Source organism: Pithys albifrons, chromosome 6 (genome assembly GCF_047495875.1).
Source record: "Pithys albifrons albifrons isolate INPA30051 chromosome 6, PitAlb_v1, whole genome shotgun sequence".
NCBI lineage: Eukaryota > Metazoa > Chordata > Aves > Passeriformes > Thamnophilidae > Pithys > Pithys albifrons.
Genome location: NC_092463.1, coordinates 28465508 through 28488101, shown reverse-complemented (window position 1 = coordinate 28488101; position 22594 = coordinate 28465508). Strand labels below are relative to the sequence as shown.

General features: G+C 35.3%; 1 protein-coding gene across 2 annotated transcripts in view; it reads left to right on the top strand.

The window, feature by feature from the left end:
- SCFD1 (sec1 family domain containing 1) overlaps positions 1 to 22594 on the top strand; it is a 50258-nt gene that overhangs the window by 5628 nt on the left and 22036 nt on the right. For both annotated transcript variants that reach the window (XM_071557997.1, XM_071557998.1), the window contains exons 3-14: positions 444 to 532; positions 1552 to 1642; positions 2431 to 2553; positions 3602 to 3689; positions 6374 to 6463; positions 7558 to 7613; positions 8572 to 8657; positions 10400 to 10499; positions 13836 to 13975; positions 14940 to 15030; positions 15382 to 15455; positions 17114 to 17195. In XM_071557997.1, coding sequence (XP_071414098.1) covers positions 444 to 532; positions 1552 to 1642; positions 2431 to 2553; positions 3602 to 3689; positions 6374 to 6463; positions 7558 to 7613; positions 8572 to 8657; positions 10400 to 10499; positions 13836 to 13975; positions 14940 to 15030; positions 15382 to 15455; positions 17114 to 17195 — 1110 coding nt within the window. The remainder of the gene's footprint in view (positions 1 to 443; positions 533 to 1551; positions 1643 to 2430; positions 2554 to 3601; positions 3690 to 6373; positions 6464 to 7557; positions 7614 to 8571; positions 8658 to 10399; positions 10500 to 13835; positions 13976 to 14939; positions 15031 to 15381; positions 15456 to 17113; positions 17196 to 22594) is intronic.

Below are 22594 nucleotides of genomic sequence, written 5' to 3'. Positions count from 1 at the left end.
TCCCAAATGCAGTCAGAAAAACTCTGCACATGCAATCACAAATTTCTGACAGCAGACTCTTGTTTGTAAAAACAGTTTTCAGGAGATGAGTGTGATGATTACTTTTCCCCCTTTATCTTATCACTGTTTCTTTTTGTTCTTTTTTATATTTTGTTGATAAGCACAAATGGAAGTCCATGACAAATTAATGATTTATTATAATGATGTCTAAGTTCCTGTAAAAGACTCTCAAAACAACATTAGTGGAGATAAATAGATAGATAAAGTAGTTCGTTTATTAGAAGCTTCTGAGGTGTGCATACGTTCAGCATTGGTAGATGTTTAAGCACTTTTCAGGTTAGAGTAGTAGTTCCCTAAACTTGAATTCCTGCATCCACTGTATCCTATATTCTACAGTATCCACTTTTTACAGCACTTTATAATATTATGTGTATCTATTTCAGATTCTCATTTATGACAGATTTGGCCAAGATATAATCTCACCTTTGCTGTCAGTGAAAGAGCTGAGAGATATGGGGATCACTTTGCATCTGTAAGTACTTTTGAAAAATTGGGATTTTTTTCTAAAAAGAACTTTATTCAATATTGCCCCAAATCATGAACAAAACAGTGAAAAATCATTGAATAAATAACTGCTAAAGTAAAGTTTATATCCTGACTTCTTCCTAAAATCAGATGGCATTATTCAGAATTAGGGAGTGGAAAGATAGTTCCCAACACTATGCAGTAGAATTTCTTGATAAGTACAGGAGACTGTTGTCCAAAAATGAAAACTATCCAAGAAATATTCTTTTGAAATCTGTCTCTACAAATCCTTTTTAATCATATATTTTAAAATTATATTGGCACAACCTGTTTCATGGAACTGTGTATGTTCTCTGCTTGTCTTTTTACACATAGAATTTAATTCTGTGAAATTCAATGCTGTCAAACATATGGAATATTTAAGGCTTATTTTAAAAGACTTTGCATTTCTCGTTCTCCAGATTACATTTACTTAGTTCATTGCTGTTCCTTAGCTGTGGTAATAGTCACAAAGAAACTTTGAAGATACATTTATTTTTTTTCAAAAGTTTACTTACTTTTGTGAAGTGAAGGCTAGAAGTTGAAACACAGTTTAAGATGTTGACACATCAGCAGAAATGAGAGAAAAACACCTAAGCACCTTGCCCTTAAGCAGGAAAGGCAAGTTTAATAGAATGAGATATGCAGGAGTTTTCTATCATGTCAACAGTTTGTATATGAACTTTGTGGATGCAGTATTTTAGCTTGCTCTGAATGAAAAATCTGAGTTTGAAGATTTCTAAAGCCTTTTCTCAAGCTTTGAATAAACTTCGAAGACATGTATTAATATATTCAGTCAAAAGTTACACAACTGTTATTTTTTCTTTTTTTCCTTCCGCCTCATTCTTGCTAAAATATAGCTAAATGTAGGCAGAAATTGTAGAAAACTACATTTATCTGTACAAATAAATAATTTCTTTAACTTTTATAATTTTACACCTAGCAGAGAAGCAACACATTAAAGATGTATTTCTTTCTTCCTGTCAGGCTTTTGCATTCAGATCGCGATGCTATTCCAGATGTTCCAGCAGTTTACTTTGTAATGCCAACAGAAGAAAATATTGACAGAATGTGCCAGGTAACCTACATGCTTAATGTTTCCAATGAGTGGACACAACACAGTATGTGCAGTAATCCTGCACTCACTGGAGTGTGACTGTTCTTGATATAGTTCTTGTGCATGTCTAACACCTAAACTAACGGTTTTTACACCTTAGCACATACTTGTCATAAAAACATTATCCAAAATGGTTACGTTCAATTTCCCAGAAAGTAGGAGTGTAAATATGTCTTGTGTGTTTCAGAGAGAGTTTTGGGAGTGAAAAGACAAAAGGCAGTGGGTACAAACACTCCATTTAAACATAAGAAAAGCTATTTTAATGAGGATGGCCAAAGACTGGAACGGATTGCCTGGAGAGTTTGTGCAGATGTTCAAAACCTGACTGGATGCAATCCTGAGCCACCTGCACTGTTTGACACTGCCTTGAGTGGGAGGCTTGGATTAGGCTCACCTCAGTTTTTCACGTTCTCTGGGAGGAGATGGAAGGTTGACATGTTTGCCAAAGGAAGGAAGAGAGCAGAGGCTATTTTTGGTCAGCAGTAACGTGTGGATGAGTGATTGCTGTCTTTTAGCTTAAATTTTGGTTCCTATTCTTTGCAGTTCTGTGTTAGGCTGTTTATATCCGGATATGTAATCAAAACGCTGTGTACAGAGCTGCATGAACAGACAGCCAGTCTCTTCTGAAAATTTAATTTGACTGTGAAGAATTGTTACACCACATAGTAAGAGTATGATTACTTTTTTAATTAGTCAGAAATATATTAGTACTTATTCAGGAAAAGGCTTGTGGTTTTCCTTTCTTTTAGGATCTTCGAAACCAGCTTTATGAATCTTACTATTTAAACTTTATTTCTGCCATTTCGAGAAGTAAATTGGAAGATATTGCAAATGCTGCTATAGGTGCTAATGCAGTAACTCAAGTGGCTAAGGTAAGAAAGTCCCCCAGTTCCTAATGGTAACACCAGTACAAGTATTATTGCATCCTTATTGTCACGCATACTGGGGAAAAAAAGGGGAATCTACAGCCATCTCAGTAATGCAACTTAGTATCATACTTAACTTAGTCAAAAGTCCAAGTGATGCAAGACTTTTGTGATAGGAGGTTTCAGAGTATTCCTGATCTTATCAGCTGATTCAGTGCCTTCAGTGCATATATACTAGAATGGTTACACAAAAAGAGCAGTATAAGTGCAGTCATAATTTTAAATAATATTTCATATATACACAGTACATTCCTATACCCTAATGATCTAAAGGCAGGTGTCAGGTATTTACTCTTTTATTTTTATTGGATACTGGTACAAAAACTTGTGAATTAAGTAATTACTTTCATATGTACTTAAATACATTCACTCTTTCTCCCTCCAGTTAGTACTATTGGTATGAGACAAGGAACCTGTTATGAAATGAATTCTGCCAGTATTGTTTAAGCCTTAGATTCTCAGCAGGAATAAATAGGTGTAGCACTGCAAACTAACTTTCTTAAATCTATTTTTTTGTTGTGATATCCCAACAATAGTTTATTCTATAGAGAGATTTAGTTTTTTCCTGAATGTACAGGTGTATTACAGAACAGTTAGAACTCAGGAGCTGTAATGCTTTATTGTTTAGATACAGCCCTCTTTCCTTTCTGCTGCCTGAGAGCTTAGTGCTGCTTATGGTGTAGTCCTTCATATTATAAAAAAACGAACCTATAATATTGAAATGTTCTCCATACATGTTTTTTCAGTGATGTTTGGGTACATAAAATTTGTCCACAGAAACAGGTGAACTGTTCTGTCAGTTTTCAGTGCTCTTAATATTTTGTGTTAATCACTTAACCCTTACACAGGCTTTTAAATTAAAAAATTATATCTTCCATTTCTTTCTTTTAATAGATATTTCTGTGAAGTGTTCAAAATGAAGTAGCAGTAAATCACATAGAGTTTTTTTATGCTTCACTCTGGACTATTCTGAACATTATTCCTTAATTTGTAGGTGTTTGATCAATATCTTAATTTTATTACTTTAGAAGATGACATGTTTGTATTGTGTAACCAAAACAAAGAACTTGTTTCCTATCGTGGTAAGTAAAATTTATATAAAAATTTTATCATAATGTCTGAAGTTGAAATTTACTTTTGAAGTTGTAGCTAATAACTAGCAGGGAATTTATTTTGCTTTGATATGCTCAAAATTTAGGATAATCTGTTAGGTGTGTAAAGTCATGAATGAAGCAGCTCTTAGATATTCCTTTCAGCATCTTTGCTACTTGGCTATTATGATATTGAAAAATAAGTGTGTATTTTTAAATAACAAAGCAAAATTGTGGTACAGTCATATAAGGGTAGTAACACTTTTTTTGCAAGGAATAATATAGGAACCAAACATACTGTTTTCCCATCTAGACAGACACTGGATGGGAGAGGGCATTGTACACAGTAAGAAATTATGATTGCTTCTGCAAGTATGTGAGCCAAGCATGTCAGCTTCTTCATAAAGTCTCCAAGGTTCAAGTGGAGTTGGTCTCATGGACCTCTTTTTTCTTTTCTCAAGACTTCTATTGGACCTGGTTTGGAACCTATCAGGAAAACCAAGCAGCTGCCTTAGTTCAGTTACCTTTACAGCTATGGCAGCTCAAGTCAATATATGTACTAGTTGTCATAATTGTCCACATGATTTTCCTCCCTTCATTGCTATTTTTGTACTCCTGTGACCCATTCAGTACACTAAAATGTACAGAGAACTCCCACTCTGCCTCTCCTGCTCCTCTTACTCAAATGCGTAGCTATTACAGGGTACATTGTCTTGCTGGTTCTGCTGTAGTTTTGCTCATACTGTCCTCTTTTTACATCAGAACTAGTAATTTTGGATCTTCAGTGTGTGTTTAATTGACTCATTCCTTATAAGATACCAGGGCATCTGTGTGATCTAAAAATCCAATGCAAGGGAAGCAGCGGAAGTCAAGGTAACCCTGTACCTGCAGCAGCTCCTCATTACTTTAGTGTAGTCACAGTGTCTACACACAGTGTCACACAGTTAATTCCTGGTTTATTCGAATGCAGAGAATGTTCACTGGTGACCAGATAGAGATGAGAAGTCTCTGTATGCCTAACATTTAGCAATGAGATTTTTATCCTCTCTTACCCAGTTTCCAAAGTCAGTACCTTTCTTTAAACCTGGACCTGTAATACTCAGTTGTGTCTCACAGTGGGGATCGATTCCATTGGCAGAATGAAGGGCATTTTTGTTTGAAACCAGACTTATTTTTTTCACTGTTTGAATATTTCTTTACCATTCTTTACCAATTGGTTGAATTTTGTAAAACAGCAACGAAATGCAGGAGACCTAAGCTTACTTTTCTGTAGTAGATACATTCCCCCATAAGCTTGTTACAGTGGAGAGAGAGAAAATATGATAGAACATTTTACTAAAATATTATTAATGGAGTTTCTCAAAGGTTGACCTAACTAGCAGTAATATTGAATATCTGTGCTGATTGCTATGGTGCAAGGAAAGGAATTTGCTCTTAAAATGTGCATATTACACACAATTAGAAGGCTCTGACGGTATGCAAATTACTGGAACATCAGAAATGAATACTTTTTAACTTGGAAAGGTAAGAGAATAAAAATAAGGTTATTCCCCCCTGTAAGCTAGTAAACCATTAGTTGGAGGTAACTGCAGAATGATAGCTCCAGTTAATTTCAAAGCTTTGATGTTGCAGATAAGTACAGATACTGGAAACACTCTCAGATTCTTGGTACTGATATTTCAGAAACTTGAAACTTCTATTGCTGCTGACCTCCTCCTCACAGCATAGTCAAAACTTTGGATTGCTAGGTATAGTTCCTGAGAGAAATTGTCAATAAAGTCCAGCTCTCTGAAGTTCTTAGAGGAGAAAAGCTGGGGTGGAATAAAGCGTCTTTAAAATTAGGGAATGGTCATGGCTGGCCATTTAGGATGGAAAGCTTATTAATGTTTAGAGCTTTGAAATTCATTTTTGAAGAAAGAAGAAAAGACAGGTAATCGTGTGTGAAATTTTTAAAGGTAAAATAAAACAAACAAGGACAGGATTTATGGCATGAATCCTGAGATAATGCTTGACTTGAGATCTGTGATAAGATTTGATTTGATGTTTCCTGTTGGCTATTACGTTCTTGTCAGTGTTATTTACTTAAGAAAAATGTTGCTACGTGTCTCCAGTTCTGATCTAAATGCATGAGGCAAATCTGTCTTATCTGTTGTATGAAATGTTTTATAACTTGGTAATTATGCCTAATCTAGAGACTGACAGTAAATTTGTTGGGGAAAAAAAAGGAATCTCTGTTACAAGAGGTGGGATTTAGAATTTTTAATTACAGATAACTGCATACTATAATTCTCTTTAAATTGAGAATTTTTTTCCTGAAAAATGTTTTTCAAGTAAATAGCCATTTCTCTTCCATAACATGTGATTTCCTAAGAGGTTTTTGATAATGCAATACTAACCCAATCCAAAAGTTGCAGTATGCAGTCAGAGAGAATTGGAAACAATTATGTGTTTGACCTCATACAGTAAGCAGTAATTGTGTTTCTCCCAATTTTTTGCTCAAAAAGGAGGGGCAGAAACTAGATGTGCTAAGAGGGGCATTTCATGATTTGATCTCTTATGCAACAAAAGCTGTTGGCTATTAGCAGCCCTTAGATGAGAAGAGGATTGCTTTCTCAGTGTGAAAGTACCATAAACTTACTTCACCCTGTTCTTAACTCTTTTCCATGCTATTTTAGCCATTAATAGACCAGATATAACGGACACAGAAATGGAAACGATAATGGACACTATTGTTGATAGTCTCTTCTGTTTTTTTGTTACACTCGGTAAGTTTCCAAATTCTAGTGTGTTTTCCATATTCAGTGAGACAACTAGTTTAGTGATTTCATATGGAAAATTAAAGGCAGAAGTAAATCTGTGACCAAAATCTCAATAATTCACAGGGTGGATCTTGCTCTAATTATTGCTTTATATCACTGTAAAGTACAGTAAAGTCTGTCTTTCATGGGAGTTTAGACTTAGCGTTCAGTATCAATGGGAGAAGAATACTGAAATGCAGAGTTCTGGAATCACTGTTTTTACAAAATCCTACTTTACAATGTAGTGCTTTGAGTTTGGATTTGTAGCTCTCAAAAAAAAAACCCTCACAGAAAAAGAAAAAACTCACACAAACTGTTGAAAGATCTAACTGAAATAGGAAATGTATCTTCAAAGAATAGGAAGATACATTAATTTTACTGATTGTGGGTTTTATCGATATTCTAGCTCATACATTTTTCATAGCAATGACATCTAAGTTCTAAGTGAAATTGGTCAGTCTGAGATAGGAGCTGGGGATTGCTGTGGGGCACTGTGTTCAGCAGAGATATTTGGAGCTATTCAATTCTTTCAAGTGTTAGTGTGATACAAATTGAATGTCTTTTACTCAGTCAATTAAACTCTATGGTTTTGAAATTTTTATACTAATATAGGTAAGTGAGAAACAGTAGCTAAATATTTTGAAACCTGAAAGCAAATGGAAAATGTGCTTTTGAAAACAGCATTACCCTACAGTGATTTATGATGCATATATTGTGGTGGTGGTGTAATACTTATTATTGTTTTCAAGGGACTTCTAACCTTTTGAAAATAACTTTCAGTGCTTCTTTATGAGATAGTTTGTCCTTTCCACAACACATTAGCTGTCTTTCTAGTGTACACTGTATTTCTCAGTCTTGCATGAGGTATTCACTTCTGTAAAACTTTATCTAATATTTCTATATAGTATTTTTTGTTTAATAGATAAAGACTGCAAGAGAAAAAATGTATGTAAGTTTGTATTTAATCTCAGAATGTTAGTGAAATTTGTTTATGAAAAGAGTACACTGATTTATAATCTGAAAATTATGACGCATGTAGTAGTCAATTTATCTTTTACTAGGCGCTATTCCTATAATCAGATGCTCAAGAGGAACTGCAGCTGAAATGGTGGCAGTGGTAAGAACTGTTTTTCTAAACACCTGTCATTGTTTTAAAACTTTCCTAATGCCATATTTAATTTTGTCAATACTAGGCAGAGATCCAGTGTTATTGTATCCTTTTTCTTATGAAGGAAATAAAACTGGAAAGGAGATACATTCATTTTTGGTTTTGATTTCAATTCCATAGAACTCTTCTGGGGAAATTGTGATGTTATGGAATCAGATAAGGAGAAACTTACATATAAATAATTATTCCTAATCTAGAGATTTTCTGACATTGTAATTAAAATACATCTACACAGTTTAACAAACAGCTGTCCAGCCTTGTGTTTTTCTGTGTATCTCAGTAAGAAATTTTTCTCTCTCTTACTGGGAAATCCCGTAAATGCAAGACATTTTTACTAAATCAGACTAAACTGACATTGAACTCAATCATCAAATAGGAATGAAGCGACCAAACTAAATCACAATGAACAACCTTTATAGCTTGGTCTTCGTGAGGAGTCACTGTGCTTCATTTCTTTTATCTTCTTCACATCTTCTTTGTCAGTGAAGCATTAATACCAATTAATCCTAAGCATTCAGTGTGCATGCATTCATATCAAGGATAATTTCATTTTTATGAAACACTTGTGTGTCAGTGTCTGACAGCCCAGTTTGCTGCTTCTGCTGTGGTTCCCGCTTGGTGCCTCCTACTGTTATTTTCTATTTGCATGTTTAGGGAAAGGTAATTGTTAATTGTCTGAGAGGAGATTAGTGAACATAAAGGAAATATATTTGGCGTAGTCCTAAATACAGTCATAAATGCTGGAGGGAGAAAATAAAAGTAAGATTTCTTTCTTTCCCATGTGCAGTGGACCGAAGACATTATAAACTACAAAAACAGCACAATAAATCTTTTAATATTGATCATATAAAGAGGTTAGGAAACCATTGGTTTGTTAAAAGTGGTTTTGGTTTTTTCCCCTCCTCAGAAATTGGACAAGAAGCTCAGAGAGAATCTAAGAGATGCCAGAAACAGTCTTTTTACAGGCGACACACTTGGAGCTGGCCAGTTCAGGTATCGTGTTAGTAACAACTGTGTATTTTTATTTATCATATTTCAGTTGTCTGAAATATCTCCCTAGGGTAAGACACCACTGTACTGAAAACTGTATTTACAAGAATTTGTTTCTATATTAAAGCAATGTATATACTCTTAAGGGAGTTTTCCAATCTCTTATCATAACCCATTTTAAAACTTTTATAGCTAATCAGTGTATGGTCCCCGGCCAGTAAGTCAAAAATTATTTAATGAACCAATTAATTTGTTTCACCTTCTAAACCAAGCTTCTGCAAATACACTGTTTACAGGACTGTGCTATCTAGTTGAACATACCTGTTAGCAACCTTTAGTCCATTAAAAGAAAGACTGATTTTCTCACTTGTACAGTTACCAGTTGTGGTTATGTCAAAAGCAAGTGTTTGTGAGCTGATCCCTATATATACCAGAGGAGAAATGCTTATGGACTACCACTTGCATACTTAGATGGTTAAGGTCTGTTAAGTCATGACCATTTGAATCCTTTGTGGATGTTTGCATGCACCTGCTGATGTGTTCTCAGTGGCATCCCTCTGTACTGGTGTTGCCAGATAGTTCGATATTCCACAGGCTGCCTGAGGAAAGTGTATTATGGGAGTTTATGCTGTACGTGAAGAGGTGGGAGATGTATTAACAAGAGTGTAGCTGAAGGAAACTCTTATAATCTCCTAACTGCATATAAAACCATAATCATACTTTTGTATCAAATTAAGAGCAGAATTTGGATAAAAGGCACAAAAAAGGGTGACAAAATAAAATGAGATTGAAAGGAGGGAGAATAATTGTGAAATACCAGTTCCCTCATTTTCACGGGAACTGAATTATAACCACTGCTTTTACTTCAGAGGCATTACTTGTTTTACTCATAGCATCATTACCCTCAAAATTAAAATACAAGGAGAGGGAAATATCAGAAATTTTAACCAGCTAAGTGTCTTCAAGTCTTTGATTTGGTTTTCAGAATCAGGTGACTAAGGTTCTTGAGATTATATATTAAGTGAAAATACTTACTGCAGGGAAGTCCAGGGTATGGAACTTACATGCCTTTCCTCTGTGCAAATATACTTTAGCTGGCACATTTGCTGTAGGGGGAGAGTATGCTTGAAGGAAAATGTTTGAAATAATTTTTTGTCAGTTCACAGTCTTCCTATCTTCACTGTAGATTTTTCATGTAGCCATAACCCAAAATCTTCAGGGGTGAGTGCGTTCGTTAACCACAAAATTGAGTATTGATAGAATTACTGCAGTGCATCTCAGAAGTTGCTATTTTTTTTCACAGACTATATACAAGCAAGGAGAAAAATGAAATTAAAAACCTTTGGAGGAGAGATTTTATATTTGAGGTTCATAATGGGGATTAAGGTCGAATATTACCCACTCAAACTGTTGTTTGGAACTCAAATGTGTATCCACACAAAAATGTATTAGTTAGTACCTAAAAAGCTGGTTGCTGTTCAGTGTTTTGACTTCTGCTCAGTATTTATGTGTGTAATTTCACTTAGTACAAAATAAAATCTTTTTATCATTACTACAATTTGATTCCTGGGATTTCTGGCAATGATCATTCCCAGGTACTTTGTGGAAGTCTAGAGGAGTTCAGCAGTAGGCAATTTTGCTTTTAGTTTGAAATATGATGTAGAAGGTGGCTGATAGCACTCAGAATGTTACTGGGGTATTTTAATCGTGTTTCAAGAAGTACTAACATGGTGTCATCTTTTCAGCTTCCAAAGGCCCCTATTAGTCCTTGTTGACAGAAACATAGATTTAGCAACTCCTCTACATCATACTTGGACATACCAAGCTTTAGTGCATGATGTTCTGGTAAGGATAAATCTGATTTTGTTACCAAAACTATTTTTTTACTCAGTTTATTGTTAGACTTACTACCAGATTCTCTCTTAATCCAAAATCCGTTTTGTCTGTTTTATTTGGAAGTTATTTTAGTAATAAAAAACTTGAAAAATTTTCTTTAGAAAGTTTACATAGCAATAATTTCTACAATATTTAAAAAATTGAAATCTTGGTGTCATCAAAAGATAGGTAATTCAGAAATTCTAGCTTTTTCTTCAGTAGTTCATGATCTTTGTGTTACATAATATCCAAACTTTATTAAAGTGCACTTTGGTTTTGAAAAATAAATGCTTTTAATGTGCTTTTAAACCACTTCTAGTTTTAACAACAATTTTTAGAAACACATTTTCATATTTTTCTCCACAAGGTGGTGTAGGTGTTCAATACAGCAATACCAAGTGGTTTATGACCCTGTTGGAGGAACCTGAAACAGACTTTTAAATTTTTTTTAAATTCTTACAGCCTTAAACTGCCTTTGTTTCCTCAAATTTATTTTGTGATACCTGTAGTAGAAATGCACTTGAATGAAAACTGTTTACCTAGGATTTATGCATTTTGTGTATAGGTGTAGAGTAATTAAAAAATAATATGAGTAAGAATGATTAGTATCTGGAGGCTTTTTTATACTCAAAGTTATTAATGAAAACCATCTGAGAGGTATTTTGAGTTTATTATTGAGACTGTTAGAGGAATACTTGAATCAGGCATATGCACATATATTGTTTGTATACAAATTTGAATGTGAAGTGTATAGTCATACATGGAGTGTTGGCCAGAAACTTGCATTGCTACCATAAAGATTTCAGCACTAATGGGGTGTTTTAGGACACTTGTAAATTCTGTTTTATGTAATTAATTCCTTATGACAGGTGTCTTCCTCTTAAACTTAAGAGTTCTTTTTACAGATAAAGAATTTTTAGCCTAGTTTCTTTAGGAAAGGCATATGTGAAAAACCAGCAGTTTGCACTGATTTTTCTCCAATAACTGTTCCACTGGCTAGAGACTTTCAGGTAGAAGTTCTGGATTTTCACACATTTCTATTGAAAATAGTGAAGGGTAGGGTATCGAAACCCAAATTACAGTTTTTACAGGTGGAACAGGTATTGCCCAGGGCCTATACAAACTTCATTTTGTCACCCACTAAATCAGCAAATGCTCACTTGCTGGGTAGTAAAACCATGTGAAGCTCCATCTATTGGACTCAGCTCATCTGCCATGTAAAGAAGGTGGTGCTGGGTGGCCTCAGGCATGTGTTGGGGTAGGACTTCAGTGCATCAAGATGCAGAGTGATCCAAGATGTACTGGAAGCTGAGGACAACAGCTGAGGTTCTGGAATAACTTTAATGATTTGATCATGGTTGGATATTTATCTGTACTGTATCAGGTTTCAGTAGTTTCTTTGGAACAACTTGTTAAATGTTGCATCTTATTTTTAACTGAGTGGATAGGATTATGAATTTTTTTAGTGAAATTGTATCCAAGTTGTCTGTGATTCCATGGAAAGTGCTAAAGTTTAGTTCAAAACCAGTCAAGTAATTCACTTTAAAGGCAAGCGTGCCAGGCTCTTACGATGTACTCTTATGCACAGTATTTCATGGAATAACCGCGGTAGCCTTTTAAGAGGCCTTTTTTGTAACTGTGGAAGTGTTACCACGAGGGTTGATTGAGTAAGCTGTACTTTCAAACAAATTGTTTTTCACTTAGGTCTCAGTTACAACAGACCAGGAATTCTGTGCAGTGTTGAACTATAGGCTAACCCAGGCACAAAGTTGAGAGCTGCATCCATTTAGTTTATAACTGTGGTGTTTCAATACATAAACAGGCTTATGGGAAGATATTCCTATTTCTAAATAAAAAACCTTTCAAGAGTGGATACAGAAAAATGGGAGGCATGGATAGAAAGCCTTATAAGGACAAAATGGGGAGTTGAAAAGGGGAACACTATTCAATTAAAGTAATTTTGGGAAGACTCCTTGTAAATGCCAAAATTAACTTGGAAACTCAGGTCACTGGTGAGTTAAATTGAGCAAAAACATAGATCTTCATTAAAAATTCCAGCTAAATTTGCAATCAAATTATTTTTTTCTCTTCAAGTTTTTATTGAATATATGTATTTTGAAAAATACTCTTCTTGTGCTGAAACATTAAACACATCTTGTAAGGTGAGGTTTGTGCTCATTGGCTGCCGTTTCCTTTGAGTAGCTACTTCTACTAATTCTGGCTAGTTTAGTTTCTATTGTGGCATGGATCATTTGTAGTAAGTCCTTGCCAAGGGATAGCTAGAAACATTTTAAAATTTTGCTTGACAGTTTCACTTACAGTGATCTATTTCTGTATAGTTTAATGAACATAATAAAGTGGAGTTTTATTTCTGGAAAAAAAATCTGTTCTAAAAGGTTGGTGACAGATTATGTATAGCTGAAGATTTGACTCTATCACTGTTTTCCAAGCAAAGGACACCTTCGAAATTTGAAATGTTCTTGAAAAATTCTAGGATAAAATCAGCAAATGGAATACTTGTTGGTAACTTTTATTGGAAACCAGAGGAAATATGTAACCTGCAGAAAACACAGAGCAGTCTTTATCAAAAGTAATGGGGGAAAGAACAAGAAGACCAACAAGGAGCAGTGACTCAATATGTGAGCATAACTGTGTCCTCTAGCTAAGTGATGGAGTTCCTATGTCCATGCCTCTGTGGAAGAAGAAAAGCTGTATGGAGAAATAGCAGCTTTGTTGCAAACATTTGCTTTATCATGCATTCACTATTTCACTGGTGTTAAAAAAAATTAGGGAAAGAGCTATGAAGGTGTAGCAATATAGTCTCCAGAGCAATAATCTGTTGCTGTTGTCATGAGCTTCATGGCAGCTTTGATACATTTGTTATAGCTTTGTAAGTGAACTTCAGCCTGAGAAACATTTTTTTCTGCAACACAGAAACTTACTACATTAGTTTTCAATAGTTGTTAGAGCAGAGTTTTTGCTAAATAACCTATTTTCTGTGCAGAAAACAGCGTTTAAAGTTCAGTGTCAGAAGATTGCTCGCATATGAGACAATCAAATGTCTTTGCTTAGCTTTTGTTACTTTGGTGTTTTTTCAGTAACTGAGTAATTTTGGAGTTCTTTATATTGCTGTTGTTATTATCTAGTTAGCTAATAACTATTTCCTGCCCTCTTATGAAGTTCTAATAAATAGCTATGTTTATATTTTTTTAGAAAATATTCTAGAAGATATTTGGTTGAGTGTAAAAGGTTGAATAAATAATTAAAAACTGTCAAATATTTACAAAAGATTCCTCTTTATTTTAGGATTTCCATTTGAATAGAGTTAACTTGGAAGAATCAACAGGAACAGAAAGTTCTCCAGCAGGCGCTAGACCTAAGAAAAAAAATAAGAAGTCCTATGATTTAACTGCATCTGATAAATTCTGGCAAAAGCATAAAGGCAGGTAAGCTGGATAGGTACACAGTTTATAATAATTTAATCAATACAAATTCTAAGTATTCTTCATATTATGGTAAATCTATTTTTAAGCTTATTTGAAAATATTTTATAATTTTGGGGTTTTTTTAAGGTGTGTTGAGTCTGTCTGAGAAGGAGTTAATTTGTCCACAGCAGCCCTCACAGTTCTGTGCTTTGCATGGGTAGCTGGAAAGGTATTGGTCACACACCAGTGTTTTGGTGGCTGCTGACCAGCACTCACACAGCATCAAGGCTGCCTCTCCAACTTTCCCACTCACCAGTAGGCTGGGGATAGGCTAGATCTTGAAGGGGATGAAGCTAGGACAGCTGACCCAAACTGACCAAAGAGATATTCCATAACATATAATGTGTGTTCAGCAATAAAACCTAAGAGAAAGGAGGAGCAAGGGCAGGGCATTCAATTTTTTCTACAGTGTTTTTGTTCTGGAACAACCACTACCTACTGAAGCCCTGATTCCTGGGAAGTGGCCAGATATCAACTGCTAGAAAGTAGAGAATAAAATCATCTGTTTTCTTTTGCTTTCACACACAAGCTTTGCTTTTTTAAGCTGCCTGTAACTTGACCCATGAGTTTGGAGTTTTTTCCATCTTATCATCTCCCCACCCAGTCCTGAGTAGAGATGTGTCTTGGTGCAACCTGGACCAATGAGTGTCAACCCGCTACATCCACTACATCATTGTCCATGTTAATTGTATATAAGCTTTTTGTTACAGAGCTCAAAATTGTTCTTATCAAGATTATGTAAAATTATTAAAAGCACTGAATGTATCTTAGAAAGTTTAAGTAAACCTACAGTGAGATGTCATTTTCATTGATTTTGTACTGGTGCATGATCTGTGTATTGTTATTTCTGAAAAGGTTTTCGTGGTCTGGTTCTAGTGTTTCAATTTGTTGATTTAACTGACCCTAATGCAGAGTATTGCATTAGTCCTTTTCCAGAGGTAGCCGAGTCTGTTCAGCAAGAACTGGAATCCTACAGAGCCCAAGAAGATGAAGTCAAGAGACTTAAAAGTATCATGGTAAGTTTGTCATCTCTATGTGCTTTATGTAAAGCATAATGGGACTTGTGTATATGCTTAGCACACCCTGCCATACCACACCCAAAAATTACCAGTGCACGCTGAATTTAAGCCATAATACAATCTTAAAAGTAGGACTAGAAGTACAATGTTTCATGAGAAGGCTCAATTTCTTGTGTTTAATGGTATTGCAGTTACACAACTTCCATACTAACTGAAAAATGCTTTCACACCATTAATACCACTGTGAGAAAATAGATTCTATAAGTGTACTGACTGTATCTGTATATGTGACACTTGTTCCTATTATGACTTTTTATTCCTCTTTCCAAACCATTTCTCAAAACCCAGGGTATAGAAGGGGAGGATGAAGGAGCAATAAGTATGCTTTCAGATAATACAGCTAAGCTAACTTCAGCTGTCAGGTAAGTGATCAATAAGGTATTATTGTTTAATTAATTGATAACCATTTCTAATTTTTTCTGTAATTGCACTTTTAATATTTTTTGAAATAAATAGCTTTAGGAGTAGGCTATTCAGCTCAGTATTGTAGTTTAAGTGCTTTCTAATTCTGGTAGAGTTAAATGTGATGTCCTAGACCGTTGCTTGCACATGTAACTTCCACAATGTGTATAAGCCCTCTGCACATGACTTTGGTGCAAAGCTGAATAATCTAAGTGCATTGTAGATTTGCTTGCACTCCTCCACCAAAAATACTAACCTCTGAATTTTTTCATTAAAAGAATTGTTAGTGAAATCCACTTCTTGAAGTATCTGCTTGCTTTGCACAGAGTGTAATTAATTACATTTAGATTCATGTAGTTACTATAGGCAACTATAGTTGGCAAGACCATAGTTATTAACAACTCTGCATGAGAAATTTACTCTCCTGCTTTTGGAGACAGCCACCATGGATGATACTGAAAGTCTGAGAGTTAGACTTGTTTCTCATTGTAAATTTGTTTTTCATTCCACTAATGCCTTGGAGAAGGGAGATGTTTAGTTTTTCCCTGCTAGCGTATGATGGACAACAAAAGAGCAAGACATAGTTTAGGTCTTAGTCTTTATAACAACTACAAAACTTTGGAATATCCATTAGCCATTAAAAAACAGAGGTTCTAACAAAGCTCTCCTCTTTTGGGTTTCTTTTTTTATCAAATACAAAGGCAGTACTAGTCACCTTCCAGCTATAAGGTCATTAGTGGCCTATTGCCATGGGTAACACAGATTTTATAATTGCTTAAAGAAGGAAAGAAAGTATGATTACTTTACTTCATGGCTTTTTGTGACATGCAGTCAGTGTCATTAAATACCTCATCATCTGCTTATAATTAAACTGAGTAGGACACTGAGTATCCAGGGTGCTTTTGGATGTGAAAATTTAGAGATCCTGAGTAGTCTTTTATCACTGTGATTGCCAAGTGCCAGCAGTGAAAATCATGTAGATCATAACACCTTAAGTAACAATTTTTCTACAAAGCATTCTGTTTCCGGTTTCGCAAAAAAAACCCCTTTCAATCACAAATCCTGCATAGAGAATTGTGTTCTATGCAGAAGCACCTGTGACAAATTTCAGGACATCCAGAGGTTCTGTATTTATTTGACAGATGTTATTATTTAATATAATTTTATAATTATTTGACATTATATGAGTTTTTTACAGGTAATAGTATTTGGCAGATACTGACACTTCTATATGTATCAGAAATTAACTAAATGCAGTAGACTATTTGTTGAGTTTAGCAGGGCACATATCTGTTGTTGGTCGCAAGCTTTCAATGGGAATATTGAATTACCCTGTATGTATATTTTTTGCTAGTCAAGGTAAAACCTGGTTTACTGTGTTACATGTGACTGATGTCTTTATGTTATTCTGTTATGGTTATGAGAATCATTACATCAGTAATCTGTAAATTCTTAGTTCCAATCCCTTTCTATAATTTTAGATTTTAATGGTCTCTAAAGATCCTTTCCAACCCAGACTGTTCTATGATTCTATAACTTTTTTTGTACCTACTGTACACAATACACAATTCAACCAATAGTGCAGATCAGCAGGTTAGTTTGTATTTAATCTCTTCAGCTCTCTTCCAGAACTCCTGGAAAAGAAGAGGCTCATTGATCTTCATACAAATGTTGCAACAGCTGTTTTGGAGCACATAAAGGTATGATTGCTCTCCAACCTCAGTTTTCTATTAGTACTGCTCCTTAACTGGAGGAATATATTTGAGCTGGTGGAGATAAGAAAGTGAGCTTTCTCAATTGTGCTACTTTTTCAGAAATCATGGCGTAACATTACTTGGTTTTGAAGGGTGACAGAGAATGAATTTTGAATGCCTCTGCATGGAAAGCAAAGAATACATGCCAATTTTTTTGTTACCAGAATTTACTACTATTCCTTTTATAATGGTGGCCACAGCTGCTGTTGTGGGTTGAAGTCTTTCTAAATAAGTTTATGATGGAAGTGTTTCATTTATTTTAGAGGTGTGGCATGGCAAGTCATGACTTCTGTCTAAGCAATTTTCTGTTCTGTATGTGTTTATCAGAAGGGCACTGCTGACTGCTTACGAAGGAAAATGATACCCAGAAGTGTGGCAATAATGACACAAGTTACTGAAGTGGTCTTTCCAGCCGGGTCTGTGTCAGATGTCTTGTGCATAATTTAAGCACTTTAGAAGGATGCTTGTCCTCTTTTCTGTTTAAGTCTGCTGCTCTTGTGTCAGAGACCTCACAGAGGGTTTAGTGTCAAGTGAAGACAATGCTTACTGCCAGGATAACTTGGAAAATGGATCTGTTTTCACAGTATGAGAACAGAAATTATAGATGGGGCTTTCAGAAACACTGAAATTCTGTTTTGGAAAGTGATTCGAGCACCAAGTTTCACTGAAAATCAGTAATTAGAAAATTTTACCCCAGGATGTTTATAAATCATGGAAGGCAATGTGTTTTTAACATTTGTAAAGGGCGTAAGATCTGTCCTCAGCTATTAGTGCTACTAAATTTTTTTAAGTACCGTATATAAACAAAGGATTCATTTTTACATATTTATAAATAAATCAGTTTTACATATTTATAAAGTTGGGGAAGAGATACAAGTGAGTCTCTAACTCATTACTATAGGAGCTAGTTTATGTGCTTTTGCATTATTAGGCATGTCAGTTTTCATATCCAACAATTTAAAAGCAGTACATTAATACCACTGAAAAAGTAGAAGTCAACAATGGTATTTTGATGCCTTGTCTGTAAATTCACTTTTCTAAGAAAGATACTGATGTGGTAATAGAAAGCCTACACCAGTAGTGTCTTATATATTATTTGTTGGACAGAAACCAAGTTTCAGAGCAAGATGTAGAACGGCAGTAATATCAGTTTTGATCACCAGTGTCCTGTTGGCAGTGGACTGGAGTGAGATGCGCTTGTTCATTCTCCAGTAGGTGAGAGCAACACACTTGTTGGTTACCTAGAGGTGAAGGGAATTACCTTAGGATTCCTCTCTAGAGCACTCAAGCACTTAACTAGCTCTTTGGCTCTCTGCTGTGAGAGCTTGCTATGAGAGTGTTCCTAGGAGTGATGATCCATTTCTCCATGATTCTTAATTCTGGTGCTGCAGAATGCTCAGGCTCAGGCTTTACCTTCCTTTTGTACAGCTGTCAAAGATGGTGAGACAAATGACCATGCAGTTTCTTCAATATATTGATGATATGTACACCTCTATTATCTTCTCTGTTGATTTAGAAAACATCAACTCGTCTCCAGATATTCAGGGAACTGTCTTAAACTAATCCCGAAGCATGTTTTTTTTGTATTGAATTTTGCCTCAATTAAAGCCTTGTCACTGAATGAATGTCAAATTTATTCCAACTCCTTTCTCCTGACCATTTTCTCCTCTTTTTTCACCCACCGATGTTGGAAAAAGTATCTTTCTATCTAGATAGAAATTTTAATAGGCAGGATGTTATGCTACCTAATGGATTCCTTGAAAATACTTTCAAAAAGGGCAGTGTCTCAGCCAGTACTTTTAAAATAAATTCTAAAGGCACCTTGAGGCTATGGTTAATAGGTTTTATATACAATTAAATAATTACATCAGATTAGTATAAGAGAATTTTTTTGAAAGTGCTGAGGTCATGAGGAGCTAGTGAGGCACCGTGATCTTCTTCGGGGTACCATAGTTTCACTTTTAAAATAACCTGGATGTGTATTCATATAGACTGTATGCATTGTCCATTATGGTTTTATACTGTATTAAGTATTTGAGCATTTTTCTTCACTACATATATGAGGATCAATGCAAAGAATGCTATGAGACCTGCTTTAGATATACTAAGTGAATTTCATTTTTCTTGTGGTCATATTTTAATATTCAGTCTACAGCTGCTTTCTACATTCTGTTGGATCATTTTCTAAGACACAGCAAGAGGAAACCAGAAATTAATCACATACTTATGGGTCCTGGCAGTTTTCTGGCTTAAGTGTTTAGTGAAATAATGGAAAGTATGTATCACTTTTTCACAAAGTGAATCATCAAGTATTTGTTGTCAGTGCTTAGAACAAATGCATCCTTGTTTTGCATTGATTGTTTTTCCCCTGCTGAAGCTGGTGAATGAAGGACTGGACCTAACAGATAACAGATTTAGGGCTTGAATTATGAATATCTAGATGCTTTAGAGTTTCAAGTAATGTTCTCTTTGCGTGTCATTTTAATTTGAGTACAAGGATTACTGAAGTACCTTTAATCATGACATATAAAAAGGTGAAAATGTACACTTTTCTGAAATGATTAATTAGATTAGGTAACCTCTTCTAGAATTATACATATGAACTTATGTGGCAGATTTCTATGTGAATTATTATATGTCATAAATTACTTATGTTTGTTTAGGTTTTTTTTTAATTCCTGCATAATTTTTTATCATGTATATCTGCTTTTGTTTGTTCTCACGGCCTGATACTTTGAATGACTCCATTATTGTGATTGACAATAGCCTTTCAAATTTTCAAATTCATATTGTGTAAAGGAATTCCACTATTTTAACTACTGTATTTTAAATAAGGTTACATTTTTGTCTTATACCATGTGTGATGAGTTTACCTTGGCTGGATACCAGGTGCCCACCAAGCTGCTCTATCATGTCCCTTCCCACCCAGACAGGGGAGCAAGTAAGAGGGCAAACAATTCGTGGGTTGGATAAGGCAGTTTAGTAAAGCTAAAGTGAAGGTTTGTGCGTGGAGAACCAAAGAGGAAAATAATAATGTTTATCCTCTACTTCCCATCAGCAAGCAATGTCCACCCACTTCCTGGGAAGCAAGGCTTCAGCACATGTAGTGGTTGCTCAGAAGACAAGCATTGTAAATAACGAATGCCCCCTCCACCTTCCTCCTCCTTTCCTTAACTCTTACATCTGGGCTGACGTTGTATGTTATGGAATATCCCTTTGGTCAGTTTGGGTCAGCTGGCCTGGTTGTGTCTCCTCCTAGGATTTTTCCCTCAATGAAGGGAGGAAGGAATATTGAGAGACAGTTCTGATGCTTTTGCCAGCACTGCTTGGCAGTAGCTAAAACATTGGTGTGTTATCAACCACTTTCTAGCTACCAGTGCAAAGCACAGCACTGTGAGGGCTGCTCTGGGGAAATGAGCTGCATCTCAGCCAAATCCTGTACAATCTCATGTCTGTGGTCCTCCATGGACTGTGTTGATTCTCTGGCGTTGTTCAGTAAAGTGAACATTTTTCATTGCTCAGTGAAGAGAAACAATATATGTTTGTGAAATATATATGTCTTAGTGGTCCATGCTGTCTTTCTGTCATTCAGAACTGGTAATTCAGTAACCTTCCAGCAAAACCAGCATTTTCCAAGTTCAGTTACAGTGACTTTTTCCATCATTGTTCTGTGAAGTTCAGTGAAAGGGAATTGGCTATGACTGCCAATTCCAGCCTTCTTCTGGAGTTTCTTTTCCTCTTGATAGGAGCACACTATAATTACCTGACCAGCCTCACTTGTTCTGGGCAGTTATTTCTGGTTCTTCTCTGTCAGCATCTTTGAGAAATTTCTCAACAAGTTTCTTATAAAACTCTCTTCTTCATGTTCTCTCTCTCTTTGTCCCTAAAATTAAGAACTTTTGTACTGTAAAGAGGATAGAAGCGCTTACAAAAATGACCCTCTAAGATACTTCAGTGAGTCCAGCTTCCACTCTGCTTAAAAAAGAAAAAAATTTGTGTTCATTTTGGAGTAAAGCACTGAAGTAGACTTTCCCATGTACTTCAGTAGTTTTCCCCGAAATAAATTTGTGTTACGAACAGCCTGTTTCTAAAGATGGTAAGTTGAAAGCTTTTACCAATATATTAAAAAGAAGCAAGCTGAAGTGTGGCACTTCAACTGCAATACAGACCCTGTCCCTGAAATGACAGCCAGAAAGGTCACTTGAATGAGCTTGGTATGGAACAAGATGTCATAGTAGGAAATCAGGAGCAGAAGGCAGAAAAGGAATAACTGTAAATGTAAATACATCTTTATTTTATCATTTTTTATTATTATTGATTTTCTTCACTTTACTTGCCATTTTGGCACCCATAAAAATCTCCTCTTTGCTGTGTTTTTTATTGAATCTACAGGATTGTTTAGCTCCTATTCCCCAGCTTTTCCTCTTGGCATGTCTGTGAGTTTGCCATTGAGTGAGCAAAATTGCACTTACTTAAATTAAATGGGACACCTGCTTCTTACCAGCACTCCTAGACAAGTTGGCTCTTTGAGAAGTAACTGTCTCGTTGATGTGGCTTGTCTGGGATAGCTATCAAAAGGTAACTAGTAGTGTTTAAGGCTATTGAGTAATCCATATGAAATTTGATTAGGTGTCCGTCTAATTCCTAGCAAACCAGTATAAAAAAATACTGCCCTAATTAGCACTTTTGCTAGTAACTTCTGTTAGTTATCTAGTGAAGGAGCAGCTAAATAGACTGGTCATATTGATCTATCGCTTCAGTTCATTGCATCAAAAAGAGTCTAGAAAATTTTATATTGCTGCTTATCTCTGATGTCCCTGTTGTGGATAGAAGTTAAAAAACAAAGAGTGTTATGTTCACACTGCAAAATTAATTGTACAAAATATTTTAGGAGAGTGAGTGTACATGTATCATTAATGTTTAGGTTCAAAGTATAGTATATGTTGAACATATATGCAACCAGTGAAATTTCTTCGCTGCTGTTAATCTGTTTTGGTCAGCAGCCTTAGTCAAACAGTCATGAAGTTGCACATGGCTGAGAAGAATTTTTCTCAGCTTGTGCTCCATGTAAGTTACCAATTGTGAATTACAATTCAAAGTAATTCATGTTTGAAGTCCATAATTTTATTCAAATATTGATCTGTAAACAAATACAGAGTAGTGAATCCTTTTATGGTACACTTTTTAACAGGGCATCTAAATAAATTTGTTCAAAACAGATCACCAGCTAAGATAATATGGGCATTGCCAAATTCAACAATATATTTATCCTAATAAGGTTACATTTCCACATTTCAAGACAATCCTTTGTTTATTGCATGCCTTTTGTCTGGAAAAAATACTTT